The 25,611-nt window shown below is 38.9% G+C and overlaps 1 protein-coding gene across 1 annotated transcript; it reads right to left on the minus strand.

Annotated features, from left to right (window-relative positions):
- Positions 1-198: 198 nt before the first annotated feature.
- On the minus strand, positions 199-24,127 carry LOC140649908 (protocadherin Fat 4-like). Its single transcript, XM_072857745.1, has 24 exons — positions 23,983-24,127; positions 22,744-23,051; positions 21,893-22,162; positions 20,549-20,686; positions 19,701-19,917; positions 18,517-18,675; positions 17,883-18,034; positions 16,582-16,750; positions 15,463-15,671; positions 13,873-14,052; positions 13,051-13,270; positions 11,365-11,501; positions 10,481-10,624; positions 8,439-8,683; positions 7,832-7,941; positions 6,993-7,127; positions 6,316-6,452; positions 5,471-5,668; positions 5,024-5,118; positions 3,518-3,673; positions 2,490-2,687; positions 1,736-1,861; positions 1,109-1,319; positions 199-694 (listed from the first exon to the last, which is right to left on the minus strand). The coding sequence occupies exons 1-24, from the start codon at positions 24,125-24,127 to the stop codon at positions 473-475; spliced, it is 4,281 nt and encodes a 1,426-aa protein (XP_072713846.1). The 3' UTR covers positions 199-472.
- Between the last annotated feature and the right edge of the window lie 1,484 nt (positions 24,128-25,611).

Raw genomic sequence — 25,611 nt, forward strand, 5'->3', positions numbered from 1 at the left:
GCGGGGCCCGGGGCCAGAGCCTCGCCGCAGGGCGCTGAGCGGCGGCTCCGCTGCGTCGTGGTGGGATGCTAGAAAACATTAGCCACTCGTTTTCAAAAACTCACCGCCACGGTGAGTTTTGCGCGAAAGAACAGAAAATTGATGTCTGAGAAACACTTCGTCTAAAATAACGACAAGGCATCACATTTGGAATCGGTTTTATTGTCTTGCCGCTTTACACACGCCGTAAGAAAGGAAACACGCTGTAAGGTAGCACTGCAGCTAGGAAAGTAACCTTGCATTACAACCGTTCTGCAGCCCTTCGAGTCTAGTGCTGATTTTCGTTCTTGTCCATCTCTTAAAGCACAAACAACAGGAGCGGCAGGAATTAAAATCTGGATAGCATTCCCATATTCCTATTGCTCATTTAATCCTGTACTGTTCCAATGAGTGTCATTGTGGTTTTCCTCAAAGTTTTCTTCATCAAGCATTCTTATTGATGAAAAAAGACATCGTGATCATCAGGCTCGTGATCTTCAGGCTCATCATCTTCAGGCTCATCATCTTCAGGCTCATCATCTTCAGGCTCTGCGTCCAAAATAATGGCCACTTCTGAAAATTTTACTCCTTTCAGTTCTTTTTCAGGGGTAGGCGTTGTGGGATCGGGTGTTACGGAAAGAGCTGACTCTCGATCTGTATCTGTCAGAAAGTAATCCTGCAAGAAAACATAACGCAGATGAGGCAGAAAGCTACAAATGATAGAGCGCGGACAAATTCTAAGCAGAAGTCGTCGTATAACTTTGATATATATATATATTCTGTCTCTGCAGCTTACAAAGAAAGCGTTGGTTTTAAGGCTGCAAGTTTTAGGAGCAGCACATGCGTACCCTTTACTGTACACATTCTGTAAAAGATGGGAGAGAGTCATCATTTCTGGATCACAAAGTCCTTCTCCTCTTTCTAAGCAGGGACAAACAGCCCCTCCTCAAAGATTTTTCATTACTTCACCTAAGTTGGTTTGGTTTTTTTGTTCCACCACCAGCTTTTTTTTTGATAATTCTTTCAGTTATTTGATGAATAATGATAAAATATCTTTCACTCCATTCTTTGCGACTGAAAAGGTAATTACCTGTTTTGTCCTGAATTCTGCAGTGGGCTGGGCATCTACATTTCTAGGTTCAGCAGCTTTTTCAGATGCTACATTTTCTTCATGTTCACTGTTGCAATCTAACAGTAGCGTCTCCAGGTAATTGCGTGTTTCATTGGCCTGAATTACGTCTTTGTCAGCATCACCTCCTTTGGTGTCTTCCATGTTGCTAAACGCTATTATTTCCATTTTCCTGAAAGAGAGTTAAGAGAATTCGTAACACCTTGAGCTTGCAAATAGTTAAGTGACAAAAATCTTAGCCTCTCTAAAACTGAGAGCAGCACTTACACTGATCTCAAAATTACTGGGATTCTACCCAGGGGAACATTAAGTAGCTTCTTGTATCCTGAAGGTTTTTTTTTCTGCATGAGGCTTAACAATTTGCTAAAAAGTAAGTAGGGATTTGCCCTTGTCATTTCGATACAAGATTAAAAGCTATTAGCTTCCTTCAAGTGTAGAGTTTTTAATTTATAAGTGTAAGGGTTCTTAAAAATCAACCTATACACTAATGAAAGATACAAGGAAAATCCTATGTTACCAGAATAAACTAGAACCGCATCTTTTGATACGCTATTTTTAATAAATTTGTGATATCAGCATTCTACTTACACATTATTCATGTGCTCTAGTTTCTTTAAGCTGTTCAGACTTCCGCTTTTGTCAGTTGCACACGGATTGTCAATACCCTCCATAATTTCAGCTTGCTGCTTCACCAAATACTCTTGCCTATACTTTCTGCAAATAATAAATACATTAAAATGGTTAATTGTTTTTGAAGGTTGGCTTTACTGTTGTTTTAAAAACAGAACATGAAGTATTTGTGTCATAAGTTTAATACACAACATTTATTTTCCGTACTGTTCTGGGGATTATTCTGGACCATTTCCTATTTTTCCGCACAATTGTTAGATTTCATATTAACCATAACAGGGCACATACCCACTGCCCTCTTGGAAATGTATTTTTCCTCAACTATATGGTCCTGCTGCCACTGAAGTTGGCAGCAAGACGTCCCTTGATTTCAGCAGTCACGGGGTTAGAGGAGACTTATCTGGGTGTATTACAGCTACTCGTGCCCCCCTTCACAGTGAAAATTTCTGCTATCCGCATTTCTCTGTTTTTAAAAGTATTTGTTTCTGCTGTTGCTGTGTGACAAACGCAAGACGAAACCAACTTTCAGTTACGCATAGCACGTCTGATATCTACAGTACAATGCCAGGCATTTTGATTTATAGCAAATCTTAGGCAATACTCCATGCCAATATCAGTAATTTATGCAGGTGAGTATTTTTCAAGTCAACATTTAAAGTAAACTTCTTAGTTGTAAGTCTAAATTACATTGTTAAAGTAAAACTATTTGTACCTTTTCCTTTTTCGAGTAAAAAGTACGTATACCAGGAAGGCTACGAGGGTGCAGGCTAGCAGAACGCTGAGCACAATCGTTGCAATGAGTTCAGGAGTTGCTGAGTCTGCAGGAGCCTCTTCTATGGCAGCAGTAACAGGCGCTGAAAATATTTCCTCCAGTTCTATCTCAATGTTACTCTTCTGCTCCCTAAGTTTTCTGAAGATAGAAGAGTAAAATGCTGATGATTTATCAGACCTTCATTTCGGCTTGAAGAGTAGTGAAGAAAATAACAGACTACCACTCCCCTGGTCCACCAAGACCTTTCCCGAAGATTCAGAATTGTCATGTCTTTCATTCGGGAAAATCTCTGTTTTCTAGTAACCAGCCCTGGTGCTTCTGAACTAAAATGCTGCAAAGCTTGGAAAGTGGAACTTGAGAGGTCAGTATCCTCTAAATCCACATCAAGGCAGCCGCATAGAGGCTTACAGATAACCAATAGCGCTTTCCTCAGAGGAAAAGGTTCACCCATGGAGAGTGCTTCCCGTGACCGCAGACCCCATTAGTAATATCAGCCACAAACGATTACTAGTTTAAGAGAGGTGTTGAGTCTAGAAATCGTGTGTTTAAATAGCAGCTGCCCTTCACAGAGCCTTTATGAGAATATGCATTCATACCACTGACATGGTATGAAACAAATGTAAAATACACGTAAAATGTAAGTTTTGAATCAACATTCTGCAATTCTGAAGTCGATATCCCTTTTAATGATGTTCTTTCTGCTTCAGTTTTCTTTAAAACTGACTTTTAAATAAATTTTGCACGATTAAACAGCCTTATTCATGTTTTTGACAAACCCTGAAAATTACCTTTCAGTACATAATGAAAGCTTTCTGAATTCTAAAAAGTCCATTTAAGCCTTGAGATAAGTCTCAGATAAACCGTTACTCAATTTAAACCTGTCCAGTCCAAGACATTAATAATTTTAAGGGAAACAAAACCTAGCTGCATAGCTCTGACACCCAGAAGACAGACTGTGCCATACAGACCTCTTTACATCTTCTGCAGATACTTCCTGGTTTGCCTCATCAAAAGCAATAATTTTTACATAGGTTACATCAGTGCTGCTTCTTGCTTTTCTTTCAAACTCATTGGAATAAACATCAACGATGTATACATTCCATGCAAGTTTATTTTCCAGGACCCTGCCATCAGATTAAGAAAACGTTTTAAATTAATTGGGCAATGACAAATTCTTTTACTCTGGAAATTAAATGATAGAAAAGTAGTATTTAATACAACACTTTGCAGATACTGAGTATTTTAATGTAAGCAAGTAAAAATGCAGGATCATCATCAGCAAAGGAATTCAGCTATTTGCCCAATATCGTTGAGTGAGTGAGTAGCAGAGGAAAAAAAAATCCAGTCCTTGTCTCTGACTGGTAAGCAAAGACACTTTTCATTAGTGGATGCTATACAACTTGTGTACATAGCCTGAAAATTCTTAGATAGGTGCCATTAGCATAACTGAACAATTAATTTGAGAAAGGAAGGGTTAACAAACCCTTATACCTAGATTTCATAACCAATATTGCATAGTACGTCATATATTTAGTCATGCTTTTCAAAGCGACATATGGCTCATTTCATGCTTGACATTACTGTTTATAATACTCCATAGGTATCACTGCCCATATTTATAAAAAAATAAAGGTGGGGAGGAGGGAAATTCAGTCTCATAATCCTCATTGTTTTCTCCTCCTTTTCCACAGAGAGATTTTCACTCTGGATCAGACCATTGGCCCGTCAATCCATCATTCTGATAGCAGTCAGTACCAGCTGCTTCAAAGAAAGTGGCAGAGCAGCTCTAGGGTTTCCATTTAATTTTTACCGACAAGAAACTGGTGCCATAATAGCGTCAACGTCACAAACTCATTTTTCCATCCTTCAAAGTGATTTCCCCTCAAAAGCACAGGACTCAATATTTCCAATGTAAATAGATGTTTATGTATAATCCAACCAAAGATCTTGTGTCTTCATTAACATGCCAAAAAGGCCAAAATGTGTTAATTGTAGTGTGGCCGTCCACACATCGCTAGCTAATGCCCTAGCACCGGAGGGCTGAGACCTCCTTGAGAAGCTCTGCTGCTGTGCTACAAGGGGATTTTTCATTTGTAGCAAAGGTAGGTTTGGTTTGTGGCTTCTATCCTGTCTGTCTCCACATTTGTATCTCGAGCCTACTATCCACGAAAAACTTTATCCTAGGCTGTTAAAAATCACAGAAACATTGAAGTGGGAAGAGACCTCTCAAAATCGTCTAGTCCAATGACCTCTTTGAAGTTTGTCAGCTCAGGCCAAAGCCTTACCAGGTAAAAACTGGTGGATTCCTGTGAATTCCCTCAAATTATTCTGAACTACATCAAGTTGAAGGCCTAGCTTTTCATGGGCACTGGCTGTATCACCTCCCCTGTAGGCTGTCAGACCCCTATCTCAAAGGGACTCTAAATTTGTCATTAGATATTATACCAGAATAAGCTTCACAGTTTCAAAAATACCTTTTTACTTCAGCAATGTTTCTTTCAACAACATTGATCTTCTGACTAAGTACCACCACCACAATGTTGTTACTGGAACTGGAGTGAATGGTTACCTAATAAAGAAATAAATTGCATGTAAGGTTTTCTAAAGCATTTGTACCTCTTGTAGATAGACTTTCAAAAAAAAAAAATCCAACCACAAAAAACCCCCAAAAAAACAAAACCTCTGATATAAAATAATTGTCCTCTAAAAGTCAGTCTTCATGCCAACATATTTTCATATGTCAATGGAAATGGCAACCTTGTATTTCTGGCCTGAAAGTATGTAATAAATACTGGTCTGACAGTCTCACTGTATGGTATTAAGAAATTATTTTTTTTTTGTCATTACCAAACCTAGTCCTTCTTGTATACAGAGTTTTGACATGGAAGGAAATCAGGACTATAAATAGGAGCCTTCCTTACGTTGACTGTTGTCCGGGCTGTGAGTGTTCTTGTGCCTTGGTCTGCAGCTTGGACTTCCAGATAAAATGTTCCAGTCTTTCCTGCTACAGAAACTGTAAAAATCTGCCCTGTGTTTTCATCGATGTCAAATACATTCTTCTGGTTATTCGCTAAGCTGTACAGCAGAAGTCCGTTGTCTCCTGAATCTGGATCTGTGGCCTGGGTTTAAAAAAAGGTGATTTGTGAAACTCAGCTTGTGGCTTTTGGGTTGCACATTGCTTTTCAGTCATAAAACTCTGCAGTTTCTATTTGTGAGACTGGAGTGTTCTAGGATAGTGCTGTCATATTTTTCTCTTTGCACTAAACAAAGCGGGGCGCAACTATCAGGATCAGACCACGGGTATAAAAGGGGAAATACATTTAGCATAAAGTCTGGAGGATTCTACAGCTGCAAGCATAAAAGGAGCAGGCTAGAACTGAGGGATAACACCAGACTTAGAAAAAGATGAGAACTGCTCCATTTTGTAATTCATTTCCCATTTGGGTCTGATAGATAGCAAAGCGATTAACGGTGCCAAAGAGAGAACGGTAACCTGTGCAGTGTGTAATCCATAACAACGGCAGGAGTCAGAACAGACTGTATAGCTCTTCTGACAGACCCACTAGTAGGACAGGTATGGACCAGTTTAGTTCCCTTAACACCCCATCCTTCGCCAGCATTATGTTAAATCTGGATGACGGGCAGAATCTGTCTCAAGCTTTCAAGAGCAGATTTAACAGCTCCTTTAACCCAGTTTAACTGTGGAAGAAATCCAAATCGTTCGAAAGATTTCTGTCCTCGCAAAGAGCACAGAAAGATACTCTACCTGAACTGTAATAACTGGGTACTTGTATGGCACAGAGTTCAGTATCTGAGCAGAGTAGGCATTCTTCAAAAATGCTGGCTCTTCATTTACATCCTGCACTGAGATTGTCAGCATTGCCACATTTTGAGCAAACAGACCTATTAAAAAACCCACAAGTTAACTGCAACAACAAACATCAGCAAAGCACAGCTTTCAAAGGCCGGGTGGTCAGGCTGTGGCTTTGCAGCAGTATCTCTGCTGCATGTGAGGAAGAGGGAGAAGAAAGGGAACGCAGCAGGGATGGGATGCGCCCAGAGGAGTTCTGTCTCACTCCTCCTGGGGCTTCAGGGAGAGCAGGCAGGTCAAGGCAAAAGGTGACAGCACTGCTCCTCTGTCAGCCCTCTCCAGCTGCCTGTGCTGTACCAGGCAAGGGACGGGCAGGTTCCTCCAGCTCCTGCTGAGGAGTCCAACGCCCAGCTATTATATTCTTTTCTGAGACCACAGTAGGACCCTGTGAGGCTTTGCACCCTTGGAGGAGGGCTGCTGCTTTTCTCTGCACAACCTTGAGCTTCAGCTTTTCATCTTTCACATCAGACTTTTCAGTTCAAGAGAATCACGATTCCTATATTGGGTTGCAAATACAGATGTGTTCATTGCCCCTGATTTAAGTTGGAATGTTCTTCAAATCAAAAAGTTACCTGAACGCTGGATTTCTGCAGCAGATGAGAGATTTTCATTTGCTTCAATTAAAATCACATACTGAGAAACTTCCTCATAGTTCAAATTAATTGCTGTTCTCAGCTGACCACTTTTCGTATCCAGTCTAAAATGACCTGAAAGGAAAAACGTGCACAAATGGTTGTTATAGCTACCATTTCACTTGTATCCCTCCTACCTCTTGTGTCTTAGCTGCTCTTAGGATGTTTCCGTGGGCCCTCTGCTCTCAAGAATGTGAGATGCAACACGTCCGCTGGCTGAGCGGCAAAAGGCATCACAGCTGGGGTCCTATCCCAGACCAAACAGGCCTTAAACATGTAAAGGAGCAACATACTTGGAAAAGAGAATTGCAGCCTCTTGTTGCACAACTCCTTTTTCACTGATTTCCAAGTTTTCTATCAGTTTCTAATTATTTCCCTTTTTTTGTGCGCAAATGGAGTTGCATCACAGCTGCAAAAGCTGAAGGAGGCCAGGTGCAAGTGCAAGGAAATGATAGACTAAAAGTGATTGGCAGGGAGGAAGCTGCTTGCTAGCAATTTCTATTCTGGCTCCCTCAGCCTGCAAATCTTCCTAACTTAAGACCACAGGAACCCATTTTCTGGCAAGTTACCACCACCTCTTTAGCCAAAGAAGATTAACAAAGTCTGTGCTGAAGAGCTCTGAAAGAAATTCTTTGCGTACTTTCGTTTTTTGAAAAAATGACACAAGTTTTAATCCTTGCTCTCCATCTCCTCATTTACATATAGCAACATCGGCCACACAAATGACAGGTTATTCCGTTATCTTAGCTATTTTAACTCATAAGGGAAATAGCACTCACCTTTTTCATTGCCAGATACAACTCTATAATCAATCGGTTTTCCTAAAGTTTCAACCACAGTAAAAGCGTAAACGAAATAATCCACTCCTGTGTTTTCCGAAACGGAAATGCTAATACAGAAAAGAAATGATAAATCATAATGCTAAATTTCCCAGCTGTTGTAGCACTGGCAGGCTTTAGAAATTTAACTCTTTAAGAGCAAGTTCTCTGTGGAAAATTCTGCCCCCTCCCCTCTGTCGGCGAGCTCTAGCAAACAACTAATCAGAGTGCAGTGCGAGCCCTACTTTTCTAGCCAGACATTTGTTTATCTTCGAGTAAAGGCTAAGGAAGAATGTTTTATTAGTGTGCAAGAGGAAGGGGACAAAGGGTCTGGCTTATACGAGCTGCATGATAAAGAAATAAAAGGCGGTGCCTTGCATCACGTTCACAGAACCACCGGCATAGCAGAATTTCCTGGATGTTTTGTTTAAAAAAAAACAAACAAAAAACTGATGTCCTTTCTTCTGCATGGAAGAATATTAAAATTAGCTTTAACTTTCAACTTTACTATGTTTTCCACTACCTGGAGAATATGCACCAGTTATATAACTTAATATGAAAGCCTCACCTGATTTTGCTCTCGTTAAACCGTGGGACAAATGGACGGTTGTCAAACACTTTAAGAGTAATCATAGCAGTGTCATTTAAAGATGGAGAGCCTTTGTCCTTAGCCATCACTGTTAAATGAATCTCTCCAGATCTAGACAGATTTCCGGTTGTAATTATTTTCCCCTCACTCATATCTTCTATCAGGAAGAACGGGCTGAAGTTTTGATCGGGGAGGATGTAGTACTCAATAAGGCCATTTTGCCCCTGCCGTGAAAGGAACACGACTTCATGTAAAACTATTGCGTGCAGGACCACATCCTTTCAGTGCCCCAAGTCCCGTAGTACAGACTCACTGGAATCTCAATGTTTCCGTGCTTAAATGGACAGACTGCCAGAGGCATTTTAAATCACTAGAGAGAACCAGGCTCAAAGCTACTCCGTGCTTAAGCTGTAACATAAGAGCAGCAGCAGAGCAAAGGGCCAATGGGCAGAGCCCCCACCCCCCCCAAATTAATTTTGATGTTCCAAGATCCAAAAAAATTCCCATAGCAATACTAAAGGAAACTACATGCACTGGGAGTACATTTTGAAGGGTAGGATAAACACTGAAACAAGAGATTTGACGACGTCTAAATGTCTCTGGTGAATTTATTTAGAGAATGGAAACTTGGGGTTAGCTATGGTAGGATGGGTGCCGATAAAAACACAAAGCGGAAGAAAATTCACAAGCGGGTGGCCAGTTACACAGCAACAATGTGAAAAAGGGTCTCTAAAGAAAATAAGTTAAGGACACGTGTAGAGGGGAAAAATCAGAGTAGTGAAAGAGTCATCTAAAGGTGTGATGTCAAGGAGAATAAGCCAAAGTCCCTTGGATCCTTTTCACACCCTGAGGAGAAGCACAGCCTCCCCACTGCTGCGAGGGTAAGCCCTATTCCTGCCTGCCACAGGAGAGTTGGACGCATTTTACTCTATGCACATCTCTTCACTTTCCTGAGACGAGCCGTTTTGACAAACCCTTAGGGTTTGCTCTATTGCACTTTGCTCTGGATTTCTGAAAAGCGTTGTATTCTGTTCTTCCGTGGCTCTGCAGCAGCAGGATCAAACCCTACGATGAACATCTGTTGTCACTAAGTAATCTGTAGATTTATCATTATTTCAGGAACAGGGAGGAATAGGGTCAAAGTCTAATAATTTCAGTGCTGGACTCTGCCCCAGAATCCCAAAAGGGTGGCACAGGGAGGACGAGTGCCACTCTGCATGACAGAGGACCAGACATATTATCTGAAGGATGAGTTTCATTAGGATCTCAATGCAGATCTCACAGAGTCCAGCAACTTTCATAAGCAATTTCACTTTTTGTATAAAATCATTGAGAAGGATGATAAAAAAAGGGGCCGTTAGATTATTTGCAGCAATATACCACAGCTGCAGCTGTTTTAACCAAAATTATGTGTGAAGAAATGGGAAGGCACCTGCTACACCTATTTCGTTGTCACTTCTAGATGTTTCATCTTTAAAATGATACAAATAGTAGTGATGGTGTCATGGTGATCTGGTTGGCTACTGGCTATCTCTGCCAGTGCCTGGATACTACTTGATGGGTGCAGTACAGATATATCCAACAAAATTACTTTAAAAAAATGGGGACAGAGAGAATTAGCTGGGGTACCACACTTCAGAGGTATTTGGCAAGCAGACATTTCCATGTTCAAGCCAGCTATATGATGTTTAGCTTTTATAGATTCTTCTACTTCAGAGGTTCAAATAACTTCACAGGCATTCAATTGCTTCAGTCTTTGTATACTTCGGAAAGACCGGGAAAACTCCGTATAATAAGGGGAAAAATTAAGGGAAATATAGCTGAAGAAACATGCCCAAAGACAGGGAGTACATCAGTGTCAAGGCAGAAACATCAAAAGTCCTAATTTCCAATGCCCAAGTGCTGTTAGTCAATCAGAATTCCCCTTCTGCTACATTTGGTATTTCATGCCTAGAGAACGGAGAAAAATGCATTTGGGCCGCAGCTTAAAGCGGTGTCAAAAATCAAACAGGAGTAGTTACCTGATCTTTGTCGGTAGCATTCACAGTTATGACATGAGCACCTACAGGATTAATCATGTTTATAGAAGCGGAATAGGAATTCTGAGCAAATACTGGAGCATTATCATTCACATCAATCACTACAACAGTGACATTAGTAGTTGCCTAGAAAACAAAATGGTTTCATGCATTTTAGAGTATTTAGAATGTCTTATTTAGCAATATTTTTTTGTTATTTGCATAAGCAACAAAAAGTATAAATTAGACTTTGAAAATGCTGTAGTAAAACACTGTGTCAGGTTTAATTTTGTGAACTCAACGTCAGAGATCACTACAGGATTTTAATGCAAGAGAGGCAGGAATTCAATGTTGCAGTAGGATTCTACTTCTTGAAAGGTGTCTGAATGAGTAAGAACAGGATGTGTTTAGGAGGCCAACACGTCCTACTGCTGCTGCTAGATGCAGTTAAGGGAACCACACATCTTCTAGTTCTGTTAAATAAGCGTGTAATATCTTTTCAAATAAAAGAAATACAACAGAACCAGAACAATTTGCTGAAAATTACTACTTCTCCCCTGAAAAATTATCACGACACTTACAGTACCGTGTAACAGTGCTGTAAGATAATGACACTTACAGCAGCAGGCAAGAATTCCAGTTCCCCAGCACAGGTTAGGCTGCAAACAATTCAGGATCAAATTCTACCATGCATGATTTCAAATAGTATTTAAAATAATTATGGAGCATAATACTACTCAGCATGGACAAAGGTCGCAAAACCTTAAACATGATTAGGTGACGAATTCGTTCCGCACACTAAATGTCTTTGATAGATCTGCCTCCCACTAGTTCAAAATCCACTCTGAATAGGAGAGTCACTGTTCATTACAATAATGGTCTTTTACCTGATGGAAAGGGGCAGATCTCTTGTTGACTGCATTCACTGTAAGGCTGTATTTATTCACGGTTTCATAGTCTGGAGAGTTCTTTATCTTAATGTTGCCATGTATTTCGTCTATTTCAAATATATTTCCTCCACCACCTGAGATACATTTAAAGAAGCATTATCAATGAATACATCTTTGAAGCACATAATTAACTACACTCTTAAACTATATGTTTACTTGTGCCTTGAGCTCGTTAAAACAATTTTTAAAATATCATATAGATAATGTAGGAGAAAAACAGAAAATATTTTGAGTGGATAAGTGTTTGAAATATGAGCCAACAGAATGGGTTAACAACTTTTGCAGATACATCTGTCACACTCAGATGTATCACACACTTTGCTTGAGGCACACAAATGATGATGGACGGCACGTTGGAGTTCTGGGGTGAATCTCTGGAAACAAGTTCCTCCAAACCTATGCAACTTTTAGAGGAGATTAGAGGTGTTCCCAGGCACCTTTACAGTCCTCTGACCTTCTGTATGTTCAGTCTCATGTTTGCTGGTTGCAACAGTCATGAAGCACTGTAACAAGACAGTGCTCCTGCCAAGATCTCTAAGAGGAGATGTCACTGCATTTATTCCGTCTCTAATGAAGGTGGACTGAGTGGCCCACAGACCTAAAGAGAAATCAGGTTGACTGCCTAAAGACCTGGCAGTGACTTTTACTGGTTTTGGCCACTCTTGTCCAAAGCCACCTCAAAGTCTGTACGCATATTGGAAATAAAAGACTCTAAAAACATACAAACTGTATACACATCACTCTTGATGGTCCATACAACAAAAACAACTATTTCAACTCCTGCAGGCTTTGGTCCAGAAAGGTCTAAATCTCCATCTCTGTCAGATTTCTGAGCAGTGGCAAAAGGGGCACTCTTCCCAACTGTAATGCCATCAGCTACCACAGTTAAACGTGACAGGAAGCGCGAATCGGAGCTCTCAGTCACAAGCTGGCACATTAACGTAAAATGAAATTGAAAGCACTTTATATTAATCGCCTGGGCAGACATCTGAGGTAGCAGAGTAGGTGACCTGCTGTCTCTTGTGGCACTTCTGCTGCAGAGGTAAAGGTGTCCAGCACAAGGGTAAATAAGACAGCTCTCCAGCGGCCCTGGATGGTGAATCAGGTCCCTGACACACTTGTGATACCCTTTACAGCTGCTCCTAGTAGCTGTGAAATGCTCACAGTCCACAGGCTGAGGAGAGGCTTAATTTAGCAGCATTTAATACCCGGTGCAGGCACAACGGGTTCTACAAGGCAGGGATAAATTCGGCCCTAGACCCTTACCCCTCATTCAGGAAAGCTACAGACATTTTTTTCATCAAAATTACTCCTGCTGATTGCAGCTACAGCAGTCGACTAGCTAACAATTTTTTTAAAAGCTGATTTTTAACAGAATTCAGAGTATGATTAAAAGGACAACAGTTTGTAGTTTCTGCAAAAGAAGTTCCTACTCAATCACACACAGCTTTGAAAGCTGTATGAGCATAAATTAGTAAAATACCAAACCAGGTGAAAAAGTGAACCTGCTTGGCTTATGTGGAAAGGGGTTAGGAGATAACACACATAATGCTATTTATGCTCATAACAGTATAGACAACAGAGTGACAGTTGTTCCAGTGCAGTGAGAGAATTCCTTATTACCTGTAAGGCTATATAGAACAAAGGCATTGTCTCCTGTGTCTCTGTCCGTTGCTGTGATTTTTCCAACTATTAATCCCACAGGCGCATTTTCATTTACACTAAATTCAGTCACTGGATCAAAGACGGGTGGCCAGTCATTAACATCAATGACCTTTACAACAACTGTGCAGTAGCCTCTTTTCTTCTCGGGGATTCCGTCGTCTTCAGCATATGTCACAATCTAAGTCGCACAATTATTGGTAATGAGAAATCATGTAAATAGGTACTCGCATAAGGATTAAAATACCTGGGTGAATTTTAAACTTTGGAGTATTCTTAGAAATGTACGCTCAAATTCTGAGTTCACCTCAAAATGATTATTGAAACTTAAGGAGTATTTGGTCAATAAAAAAGTCTTTCTATATAGAACCAACAAATTCACCAATATTTTTTCTTGAAGCAAAATAAGATCATAAAAAACATCCAGCAGTGGCAGCAACAATAAAGAAGATTAACCGAGAGTCGTATTTGCAAGATCTCAGTCCAGTACAGATTCAAGCAAACAGACAACATTGAATGCCTGAGCTGTCATTTTGAAGTTAGTTATTCATGTGCTGATGTGTTTGAGAGTTTGTAGGACAGGTGAACAATGAGCCTTGCTTGAATTTCATTACAGTCTAAAGGCAGTGTCTTGCTTTAATAATGCATCACATCTTGAGATGCTCATATTCTAAAACAACACATAAAATGTTCAAGCAATATCAAGCTAAACGTGTCACCTGTTATCCAAGGGAAAGATAGAGTTCTGAATAATGGAAAGACTTAAGAAAATCTAAAGCAAACCTGATACTCAGTAGGTCCCTCTTCATAATCAAAGGTGGCAGTGGAATAAAGAATTCCAGTTGCTTCATCTATCCTGAATTTTAGTCCGTCTCCACTGAGAATGCCATATGTTAAGAAACCATTTCTACCTGTATCACTATCCTGAGCTTTCAGCTGGACGATCTGAGTAGGGGGTGAATTCTGTGGATGAAGAACAGATTGACGCTGTCAGAAACTTTGGTTAGCTGCAATTTCTTGAAGTGTGTGAAAGCGGGAAAGTAACAGATACTGCATACATTTACAATAGTATAGATATTTTAAAATCAAAATTATACAACTCGTTCAGCACAGTAAGAGAACCTCTTGTTTTCTCTAATTTACAGAACAGAACTATTTTCCCCCCATGTCTCTACCTACAGCAGCAATCTTCAGGAAGAAAAATCACCATGATTACAAACAGGCTGAATGTTAGCCTCAAGCATCTGACTTGCTGTTGAGGAATTATCCATGTTTAATAGCCTCTACTCCTATGAAACTCAATGGACATTCTCAACTTCAAAATCATGTTTCTTTCTGAACACTATTTGGCTAATAATTACTCTTTTCAAAATAAATAATCTATTTCTTCCTTTTAAAAAATGTTATTTGCATTAAGATTGACAGTAAATATCAGCGTTTCACTTGCACAGCCATTTGAGACCTGATCTAAAGTTAATTGATCCAACAGGGCATTCAGCAATTCCTACTGTTTAAATATTTCATATGGAAATCTATTTTTAAGGTTGGGAAATGTGATTCTCTCTCTTCTCCATTAAACTAACTGGGAACATTAAAAATAGGTATGATAATTAAACCTATATTTAGCTCAATGTTAGAAATGGACTAGATTTGAAATCAGTTGTGGCTGTTAAAGAGAATGTGTATGAATCAGCTGGTAGTCTCAAAGGCAAGGTACATGCTATATAAAATATAAACACGATCACTGTGCTTCTTTTTAAAAACATAGCTAGCAGATTAAAGTGTGAAAAGTGTTGTTTGAAAGTTGAAGAGTGAAATGTTGAGCTAGATGCTTTTGCATAATAAAATGCTGTGGCTTCCTTTGCAGGCTATCATAACATAACAGCCACAGACTGAAATCTGGCTTGATTTCTGCCACCCATTACTTAGTCTCGGGAAGAATCACAACAGATCGTACATGTACAAGAGGAGAAATGTTGCTAAATTAGAGACTTTTGTCTGCTACTTCTCTGTATGAAGTTCCATTACAAAAGGCTGAGAGCATCTGTAAGTTGCCCAGCACATCCACTAGACTGTGAATGCACATGAGTATTCTCTGTGTACAAATATGCAAGATGGAGGGGCTGTCTTTCCTTTGTGGAGCCCCTTATTAGTAAAAGATTCATTTTTCCTTTAATATGTCCACACTTCTAGACCATTCTCTATATGTATTGGGATTTTCAGCTCGAAATAAACCTTAAAACATCATATGGCAGAACAGAATGGTAAGCCTGTCCAGTTCCAGGATTTTTACTTGTATACTCACCAAAATATATTTTTTTTATTATTTTGAGGCTTTATTTTTGTGATTCAGTTTGGATGACATTTTCTTACCTCTTCCAATCTTACTTCTAGTAGAGACGATGGGAAAACCGGAGGGAAATCATTTTCGTCAATAACTTCCACATTCACAGAAACGTCATTAAATATGCTAGTATTAGATGAATCTGTTGCTCGCACGTTGAAAATGACTGGAAAATCTTCCGGTTTCAAATTCTTTCTTGTTCTTACAATACCAGTGGATGAGTCGATAATGAAATACCCTGTTTAAAAAAACCCAGAAGTTATTCTGTTTATGATTTTATTACTTAAAACTGAAGATATGAACCCTTCAATGCAAACTACACATTATGTATATGAATATCGTTATGTCACAGTATCCTTCAAAGAACAAAATAAAATTCAACATGGATTTATGAGAACATCAGGTGTATCCAGGGCTGTAATTAACAAAAACAAATAATTCAGAAGGTCAGATGGGAACCAAAGGGGAGAAGTTCACCCCACCACTCTCCAGTCAGAAGGTCTTCACCTTCCTCTGAAACAGTCAGAGATTATTTGTCCCTATGTCAGTCAGAAATTATTTTATTTCCTACGAAGTCCTGTTCTTACTGAAGATGAGGAATTCTGCAAATAAGTTCAAGGAGACCACAACTTCAGAAAAAACATGTTACAAAAAAGAAATATAAAATGGTTATGTTCGATGATACAATAAAAACAGCTCTATGTTTAATAGAAAAAGACATGTGACAAAGCACTGATCCAGTTGATCCCATGTAAACTTACTCTACGCATTCATGTTTGTTAGGAAAACGTTGCTGAGTTAGTTTTTCTACCAGCAGTCTTTATGCTGAATTAGGTATTCTTTCCACAGTCCCTGTAACTTTATGCCTGGTCAGGTACCACCTGAGCTTCCTGTAGACATAAAAAAGCATAGAGCTGGTGCAGTCAGCTCCGTATCACGTGGCTCTAGCTAATCTGGCAGAAATTCAATCATGTGCCCGCACCTGATCCATATCAAATTTGTACCTCTGGTTGATACGCATCCAGTATTAATGGCTGTAGACTGAGATAAAAGCAAAAGGAGAGAAGAAACAATCCAAAAGCTAAGTGCTCTGCAGTGCTAGTTGTTTAACACACCCTCTTCCTTGTTATTTCACACAAAGAGCTTACCCTTTCCTTCTCCAAGTACAATACTGTATATCACAGGGACCCCATACAACACACGGATATGTACAACAAAGGTATCAGGCAGTGTCTTCTCACTGAGAGGAGCAGGCTGATAGACTGCTTCAGAGAACACCGGGAATGACGTGTTGATGGGAGCTATCATTATTGACACCTGCAGAGAAAAGGAGATGACTAACGTTTTCAGGTTTAGCAGACTTTTCTATTCAGGTATGCAACAGCAGAAGTCCAGAACTTTGTCAGTAAGAAAAAGCCTATGATTGCTGCGTGCTGAGTTGGACACATTAGGCAGCACTTTAGGCTGCCTTGAAGGCAGCGAAGGTTAGTGAAAAATGCCAGCGACCTCATCAATTTATGTTCACCTGTATGCTCTCCTAAATATAGAGAGGGATTCCAGTTCATTGCATACAGCACATTTCAAATGACTTGTCTAGCTAAACAGCTCTCAGAGAGAGGTACTGATCTGTACTTGCAACAGATTCTTCCACTGGAGAAATGTATGACCAGAGCAGGAGCTCCGAAGTACAGTATTTTAAAATTATTATAATTGACTATATATATGAAAAATGGTGACAGGCGGTAAATAAATAATGCCTACTGCTTCACAAAAATACAGATAATTTATTTCTAAATGATGCCAGACAGCTGCTGTCCAATGCTCTGAAGAATGATGGCTCATAAGTCTACATTTTAAGGTTCTGTTGAATATCATTTTCTGCATGTCTTCATCCATATACATTTCTAGTCCTTTTTTGAACTCTGCTAAGCTGTGGTATTTAGTGGCAAAAGATCACCAGCCAGCTGTAAGCACTGTGTAAAAAAATACTTCTTTTATCATATTTAAATTTCTCACTCTTCAATTTAGAATTTATTTTTTCTTGTATTATAGGACAATAAACAGGAACACCTTATTTGTTGTCCCCTGTTTATTCTATCACATACTTCCATTACATCCCCTCTGACTGTCCCACTCTTCGACCTTGCACAGAAGTCTCCACTCCTCTAATCTTCCTCACCGTCTAGAGCTTCTGTCTTTCTTTTCTGAAAGGGAATGATCAAAACAATGACGGGTGGTGTGCCAGCAATTGCTGTAACAGTTACAAAGTTACGCTGCTTTCATCTGGTATCCTGTTCCTGAAACAGAAGTGGGACTCTGACATTCTGATTCCCGTTTTGCATAGTTTTGCCTTACTAATACCCATTTCCTGGTGTAGTTACACTCAGTTTAGAATAACAATCTGAGGAATAAACTGCGCAAGTAGACACTAAGGTAAACATTTTAGTACCTTTACAGAAGTTGAAAGAGGTGGCAGACCCGAATCCGTAGCAGTGACTATCAAGGAGTAATACAAGGGAACAGTCTGTTTGGATAAGTCTCTTGTTAACGTGAGTACTCCCGTGGTACTGGAAAGACTAAAGAGGCCTTCTGAGTTTCCAGCTGAAGACAGAAAAACAAGTGTTGGAAACGTTCAATGGAGCCAGCAGAGACAAGCGACTCAATTACATGCCCAGGATTTAAGAGAGACGGGTTGAAATCCTAATCTGTATATGTGATTTGGAGCAAGACACCTGGCCTCTCTTGATTCTACGTCTGCATCACAGAATCATTTGGGCTGGAAGGGCCCTTGTGAGGCCTCTAGTCCAACCTCTTGGCTCAAAGCAGGGTCACAAATTAATTCAGAGCAGGTTGCTCAAGGCTTTGATCCATCAGGTGCTGAAAACCTCCAAGGACAGCCTCTCTGGGCAACCTGTTCCAGTACTTAGTTATCCTCACAGAGGACTTTTTTTCCCCCTTATATCCAGTCAGAACCTGCCTTTTCCATTTATGACCCTTATCTCTCATTCTCGTGTCACGCAGCTTAGTTTAGTAGTATGCAAGTACCCCAGTAAAAAAAGCCCATAAGATTTTTTCTAACATACCTGAAATATTATAGAAAATGCCTTCATCATAATCCTTGCCTTCATCTCTTGCATTGATATCTACTACCAGTGTGCCAGCTGTAGAATTTTCTAGAAGGTTCTGATAATATGAGGGCTTGTCAAATATGGGTCCTTCCTCATTAGCATCTTCCACAGTAACTACGAAAAGAAGGTTCATGCCCGAGTGTAAACATGAGTTTCACCTAAACGGTTACAAGCTATTTCTTCAGCTAATATAAACCAGCGCAGCTCCTCTGAATTGAGTTGGAGCTCTGTCAGTTTAAACCAGATGGCATCCTTGTTTTCTGTACTTCAAAATGCTTGCCTTTGTGGATTAAATTATTTACTGCTCAAGCGATAGTTTCCCACAATGGCTGCACTTCTGGCTAGCATGCTGTCACTAATATCTGTCTGAATATCATCATCTTATTGTTTCATTGGGCTCCCTTCTGTGTCCATATTCATCCGGTAACTCTAGCCTTTGGCTTAGACTGCAAGCATTGTGAGAGAGGATCGCTTAGTTTTATATTTATACATGACCTGGCACAATAAGGGTCATGGTCCACAATTAGTGAAGCTGACCGTACAGTAACATAAATAACAGAGAACAAGTAGTAATAAATAAACCAAATACTTCCAGTCATACTGATCAAAAGTAGGGCTGTCCAAAAACTAGGATACCAAATTCACAGAAAACTTTTATGTTGTGTTGGGGAAAAAAAAGATATAATTTTCTTCTTCTTCTTTTTTTTTTTTTTTTTTTAAGGAAAAAACAACACCAATCAAGTACTGTTATTTTAACAACACTAAAAATCACTGTCAACATTTTTTTACCACCCTGGAAGGAGGCTTTCTGTAAACAAGAAAAAAACTGAATTATGTTTTTGGAAACCTCTTCAATCAAAATGTGAATAGGTACTCAAAAAAATGCCGTAGAAAAATTTGTGAATACATCGAAGTAAGTAACATCAGTTTGTGTGAAAAATCTTCATTTTGGACAAGCCAAACATTTTTTGAGAAAAATTTCATCTGGCTATAGTGAAAAGGTGACGACATCATTTCTGATAATTTACTTTAGCAGACTGTGTTACTAGTGAAGGCTATCTTTATGCCTCATAATTACACATGCTGAAATATTCCCTAAGGGAAATGAAGGTAAATTTTCTGTGGTAAACTAGAGCTACCTGTAATGTTTGCCGTGTCATGGAGATATGGCTCTCCAGGATTGAAAGCTTTCAGAATAAATGTATACTGGGAACGACTTTCATAGTCCAGAGGTTGAAGAGTTGTAATATTTCCAGAAAGTTCTCCAACATGAAATGAAGAAGTCTCTCCAATTATGGTGTAATGAATAATGGCATTGTACCCTATATCTTCATCTGTGGCTGCTGCACTCAAAATCTAAATGAGAACAAACAAACAAACAAACCCCAAAACCACCGGGTTTAGAGCAGAACAAAGAGAGAGGCAAAACACACACACAAGACTGGTATTTAACTATATAGTGTTTACTGACTGAATTAGTCATATGATCATTAATTGCATTGCTAGAATACTGACACAGCATATAGCAGGGCTGGTAACAGATGTTACAGATTCTTAGGTGGTACCTCTTCCCTTGATTCCTGTAAACCATTAGTTCACATCTGCAAGGCAGATATGGAGCCAGAATGGATACACTGGGAGAAGACAGAAAACCTTGAGAACAGGGGGATGCTGGATATATGCACAATACCTACAGCATCTTTAAAACATGTTGCTAGTAGGTCCTCTGAAAACTAGATCCATGCAGTGTGGCATCAGTGCTGGGGACAGGAGGGAAACGGGAGGCGGCACAAAGAGAGCTTTAGGAAGGGTCAGTGGGATAGGCACTCCACTGTCACATAAAACGAACATGCCGTGTGATTTTACAGACTCCACAAAGTAAAAAAATATGTTCGCCAATGCACAGTCATCATAGATTATTACCACTTCCAAGTTTACATAAAGAAAACAACTGCAGAACAGTCTATTTATTCTTAATGCCACATACCATGTGTGGAGGCTCATTCTCTTTTACAGTCACGGAGTACAATTTCTGGGGGAACACTGGTGGGTTGTCATTCACGTCATCTACCGTGATGCTTAGAACTAAGCTTGCAGATCGCGACGGTTTGCCAGAATCAGTGGCCTGTGAAGAAACAAGTTGCCATTAAACCCAGCACTACATTGTTACAAACTTATTTTACCAGTTCAATTTTGTTCCAAAAATTGTGAAACTTTGTCTTAGAAGACTTTCTGCTGGACCAGTTATCACCCAAGGACATGGCTCTAGCCCTGTACTTGATCAGGTGTTGCATGTCTTCCTGCAGCTGGTACCCTCATCATATCACATGCTCTGCCTCATTTAATGAACAATTAATCAAAAGCTCAAGCCTGGATCAAATGTGTCATGCGATCACATGTGTCACTAATCAACATAAAATGATGGTATAGATGCATATCTGTGCACGGCATTTAAAAGAATAAGAATATCCCTTGTGTTTTGAGGCTTTGAAGTGTCTACAAAGCAAGCTGTGAACACTAGTATGTGGCAAATTCACAGTCAGTTTTACATCGCATGAACATCCGCCACAGGAAAGTTCTAATCGATAGGTACATATACACAATTTTCAATTAATCTTTAAAAGTGCCCACTTTTATTAATTCTAAAATTTTCAGAAGACACTGTTTGATTTTTAGTATGTTTCCTTGCTGTCCTGAACACGTTCCACAAGTTCCTTGACCTGTTTAAATTATTTGTTAGCAGGAAAGATCTCCTTAAAATATATTTCTAGATGATGGCCAGCATTGGAACACTTCTTTGTATGCATAATAATTTATCTGATTAATAGCAGTAAAAATCAATGAAATCAGCTAGAATAAATAGATACCCCCATGAGTGTTAGATGAAACTTTATGCTTTCTTTTTTTTTTTTTTTTTTAACTTGGAAATCTAAATTTCAGGTATTTTAAAAAGATCTAAGTACATACATTTTGAAAAATGAAAAAAATAAGGCAAAGGGACAAACAATATGGATTGGCAAAGCAGTAAAAGCAATACAGCAGTATGGAAGCTGCATGGTCTAAAATGGACTCAGGAATGCTTTGCAGATTTCATGGTAAGCTATCATGTGACTATGACCTTTAAGATCTGATGTTTATGGGTCATTTATTCACTAATACTGATTTACACAGCAGAAAACGCTCTGGGTGGCAAAACATAACAAACAGTCGAAATTCACTAATGAATTCTATTGGAATTCACTAAGATTAAGTGTTTTTCTTGTGATTATTTCGTATTTTCTCTTTTTTATGTTGAGAATTTTGTGAACTTGCATCAAATTTGTCAACTTACTATTATGTTCAATTCATAACTGTCCATCATCTCTCTGTCTAAGGGTTTTTTTGTCATCAGCTTGCCAGTAGAACTGTTAATATGGAACATTCCAGCAAAATCATCTTGCAGAGAGTAGCTTATAAGTGCATTAACTCCTACATCCAGGTCAGTAGCGGAAAATACTCCCAAGTCTAGACTAGCTGCATTCTCAGGAGCTGATAGTTTAGTTTGAATCAACGCTGAGAAAACTGGAGGATTGTCATTGATGTCATTTACTCTCACAGTTACCTGTGTTTAAAGGAAAAAAGAGAGAGAAAGAGAGAGAGAGAGAGAGACATATTTGAGCTGTAGAAACAGTACCCAAAGGAGAATTTTGATTCATCTTAATGTATGGAAGCCTATGGAGGGGGGGAGAACAAAACCACAAAAACCAAAGGCATACATAACTTCAGCATTTTTCAGCATCTCAGCATTTTTATTTTTTCTACTCTCAACTGTTACAAATGAGATAATGTATACTTTAACTGGAAGAGATGAGCAGGATTAATAATCTGGGGCTTTTGGGCTCATCTACTTCATGCATTTGACAGAAGTATGCACAGACTCAGTTTCAGTCTTAATTAGTTTCTCTGGTTATGGGTTTTTCACAGAGGAACTCTCAGGAAGTGATGCAATTTGTGAAGTTGACAGTATTTCAAGATGGTAATATCTCCTCGGTAAAAAAAGGGAAATGAAATAAAAGGCTCTCAAAATCCTCATGCTTGTATAACAGATGACACTTATCTGGATATTGCTTGATTTTTTAATATATTTTGAAAAGTGTTTTATATTCCTTTTTAAAAAAGATTTTTAAATGCAGTATACTGTACCAAAGCAACAGCTGTATTGGGTGGCACCACAGAATCAACAGCTTCTACAATGATGCTGTATAGGTCATCTTCTTCTCGATCTAGCCTGGCAAGAGCCACAATGTCTCCTTGGTCACTAACAGAGAACTTGTCACTGTGAGATTTCAGAGAGTACACTACTTGTACGGCTATGCTTCCAGTTAGAGCCTTCACAGAGCCAACAGCAGTCCCAGCTGGTTCATCTTCTTGAATGCTGAACTCATAGCTGGAGTTATCAAAAGTCAGTCCAAAGCTAGTGTCATTTACCAGCAAGTAGAGAGTAACAGAGGCTAATGAGAAAACACAAATTAAAATAGTGAAGTTGCTACTAAAATAATCATGATCTGTGCTCTATTTCCCTAAATTTTCAAGAAACTAATAGAAAATGACAGAAACCGCCATATCGGAAAGAGGAATGAGAAGAAAAAAAAATAAAATCAATAGTAATAAGGATTAATATGTAACACATAAAACACGATGCCTTTTATACCTAACTAATGTTATAACTCCACTTCACTGATCACAGCAGTGTTGCTTCAATATGATAGGAGAGCAAAGATCACCAATTTGAAGTTAATGGGATATGCAGGTGTTTTCCACTCCTTAAAAATCTTACGCTAAATTGCTTTGTAACAAAAGAGAAGGGATATACATAAAACCATATGAGTGCAAATTCTGTCACGGCCACTCATCCTATTTTAAGAAAATCAGTTGTTTCTCCTGTTCATGATAAATCAAAGCTAACCCCTAAAAATACATGAAAAAGTTACAGAAAATACCATGCGACTGAATATTTTTTGAAAGAGCAGAAACTTGTTTGAGGGTTATTTGCCAGTTTTTAATTTGTTTAAATGCTTCTAATTCTAAGAAAATAAAGGAAAACTGAAAGAGAAACACACATTATCAATATTGTTTTAATACATCTTTTTAGAGTGGCTACTACTATGGAGTCCTGGGTTTTGTACCATAAGCACCACTGCAAGAACTACAAAATTGTATTTCTAACCAGAATTATTAAACCAAGCTTTCTGTTCATATGATCAGCTGTGAGGAAATCAAAGGGTAAAAAGTAAATATTCATCATTGCTGAAATGTAACATGGATTCTAGCCCTAATTCATTTTGACTTGACAGCGATGGGATTAATTTCAAATGTCAATGTTTGCAAAGGTTAAATTTACATGGTGGGGCGAGGGGGGAAAGGTGAAAAGACATCATTTACCTTTTGATGTAAGCTGAGGAACTCCATGATCAGCAGCAACAACTATCAGTGTAACAACTGCGTCAGCTGTGATATGGTCCAAGTTACTGCTGAGGATGATTTCTCCAGTGCGGTTATTTATACGGAAATGATCAGAATGGTTCATGAGGCTGTATTGAAGAGAAAGCAGTATAACATTCATATTGATGACTTGGAAGTACCATCCACTTATTGTTACTTCTGTAACAAGCACTCAACAGATAGTATTTGCCTGTTTATAAAGAATGGCTAAGCAACAGGTTTTAATTGCTGTGACATTAGCCTAAATATATATCAGCCTTTTTATTCCAAGTATGTCTTCTGTCATGAAAAAAGACAGCATTCATGCCTTCAGTTCCCATTATATCCCACGCCTTTGATCTTCCCACAAATGGAAGGCAGATACTGCACACTCAGCTGCATATTCAGCAATATAAGAAATTCAGGTGACATTTATCTGAAGACTGCAGGCCTGCTAATTCCTCGTGTTCTGCAAACTCTCACAGATAACTGGATTGCTCACAAGCAAAAGTTATGTTTTTAAGGTAGAATGCTATCTCAGAGTTAAAAATATTCTCTTTCAAGACACTAGTTTTAAAACACTCATAGTTTACTGGGTCATTCATCTGTCCTTCTCAATCTATACTTTTCATGTCAAGGTATCCTGGTATTTTCCATGATATAGGGCTCATCCAAAAAAATATTTCTCGATTAGACTTTTTTATGCAGAGTGCATTAGGAAAGTTAGTATTTCTTGATCTCCTCCTGCCAGCAAACAGAAGATGTGCGAAAAGACGGTTATTCTTAGAGATTCATTTACTTCCTACTCAGAAACTCCAACATATTATACAAAATTTCAGAAATTCAAACAAATCTTGGCTTTCAGTTCTTGTTGCTAAGTTTATCATTTGATTGCATTCTCTTTCTTAGGGCGTGATCGTGATTTGAGAAGCTCTAAAACACAGAGTAATGACTGTCCTTTTTCCTCAGTTTAAAAATCATTACTGATTATAGCGCTTGTAAAATATCTATGAACATGTCTTATCTTCTTACGACCAATAAAAATACTTTGTGAGAAATAAACCGTTCTGTTTCTTTAACAAAAGATACTTATTAACCTCACCGAAATTTACCTGTACGAAATAACAGAATTGTTCCCAATGTCAAGGTCAGTAGCAGACACAGATAGTACAGACACTCCTTCTTTTGCTGTTGCTACACGTACACTGGCCGAGTACTGTGCTTTTGTAAACTGAGGAGGGTTATCATTCACATCTAATACTTGAATGCTGACATATGTGAAATTCTGGCATGTGACAGGAGAAAACCATGATTCAGAAAATGCACAGACACTTAAATTTATGAATCAAATAAAGTTGCAAATAAAGAATAATGTGTTCCAGTCTATTACCTGCCTTTGAGGTACTCCGTTATCAGATGCCACCAACAGCAGCTCATACTTCTCTTTAGTTTCTCGGTCTACATAGCCGTTAACCAAAATGGTTCCATCCTAGAGAAGGTAATACAGTTCACGCGATAACTCTTGTACACTGAGTTCTCAAAAAAGATGAGGGATTGAAATCCTCTGTTCTCCTTTGGACAAATATAGTT

The sequence above is a fragment of the Ciconia boyciana genome, chromosome 3 (genome assembly GCF_034638445.1).
Source record: "Ciconia boyciana chromosome 3, ASM3463844v1, whole genome shotgun sequence".
Lineage (NCBI taxonomy): Eukaryota > Metazoa > Chordata > Aves > Ciconiiformes > Ciconiidae > Ciconia > Ciconia boyciana.

Coding starts and splice junctions, on each gene's coding strand:
- LOC140649908 (XM_072857745.1), bottom strand. CDS start 24,127: ATGAACCATTCTGATCATTTCCGTATAAATAACCGCACTGGAGAAATC. Junction 15,672..16,581: donor TGTACTTGGAGAAGGAAAGG/GTAAGCTCTTTG, acceptor TTTTTTAAACAG/GGTATTTCATTATCGACTCA. Junction 14,053..15,462: donor TAGAAGTAAGATTGGAAGAG/GTAAGAAAATGT, acceptor CTTCATCCACAG/AATTCACCCCCTACTCAGAT.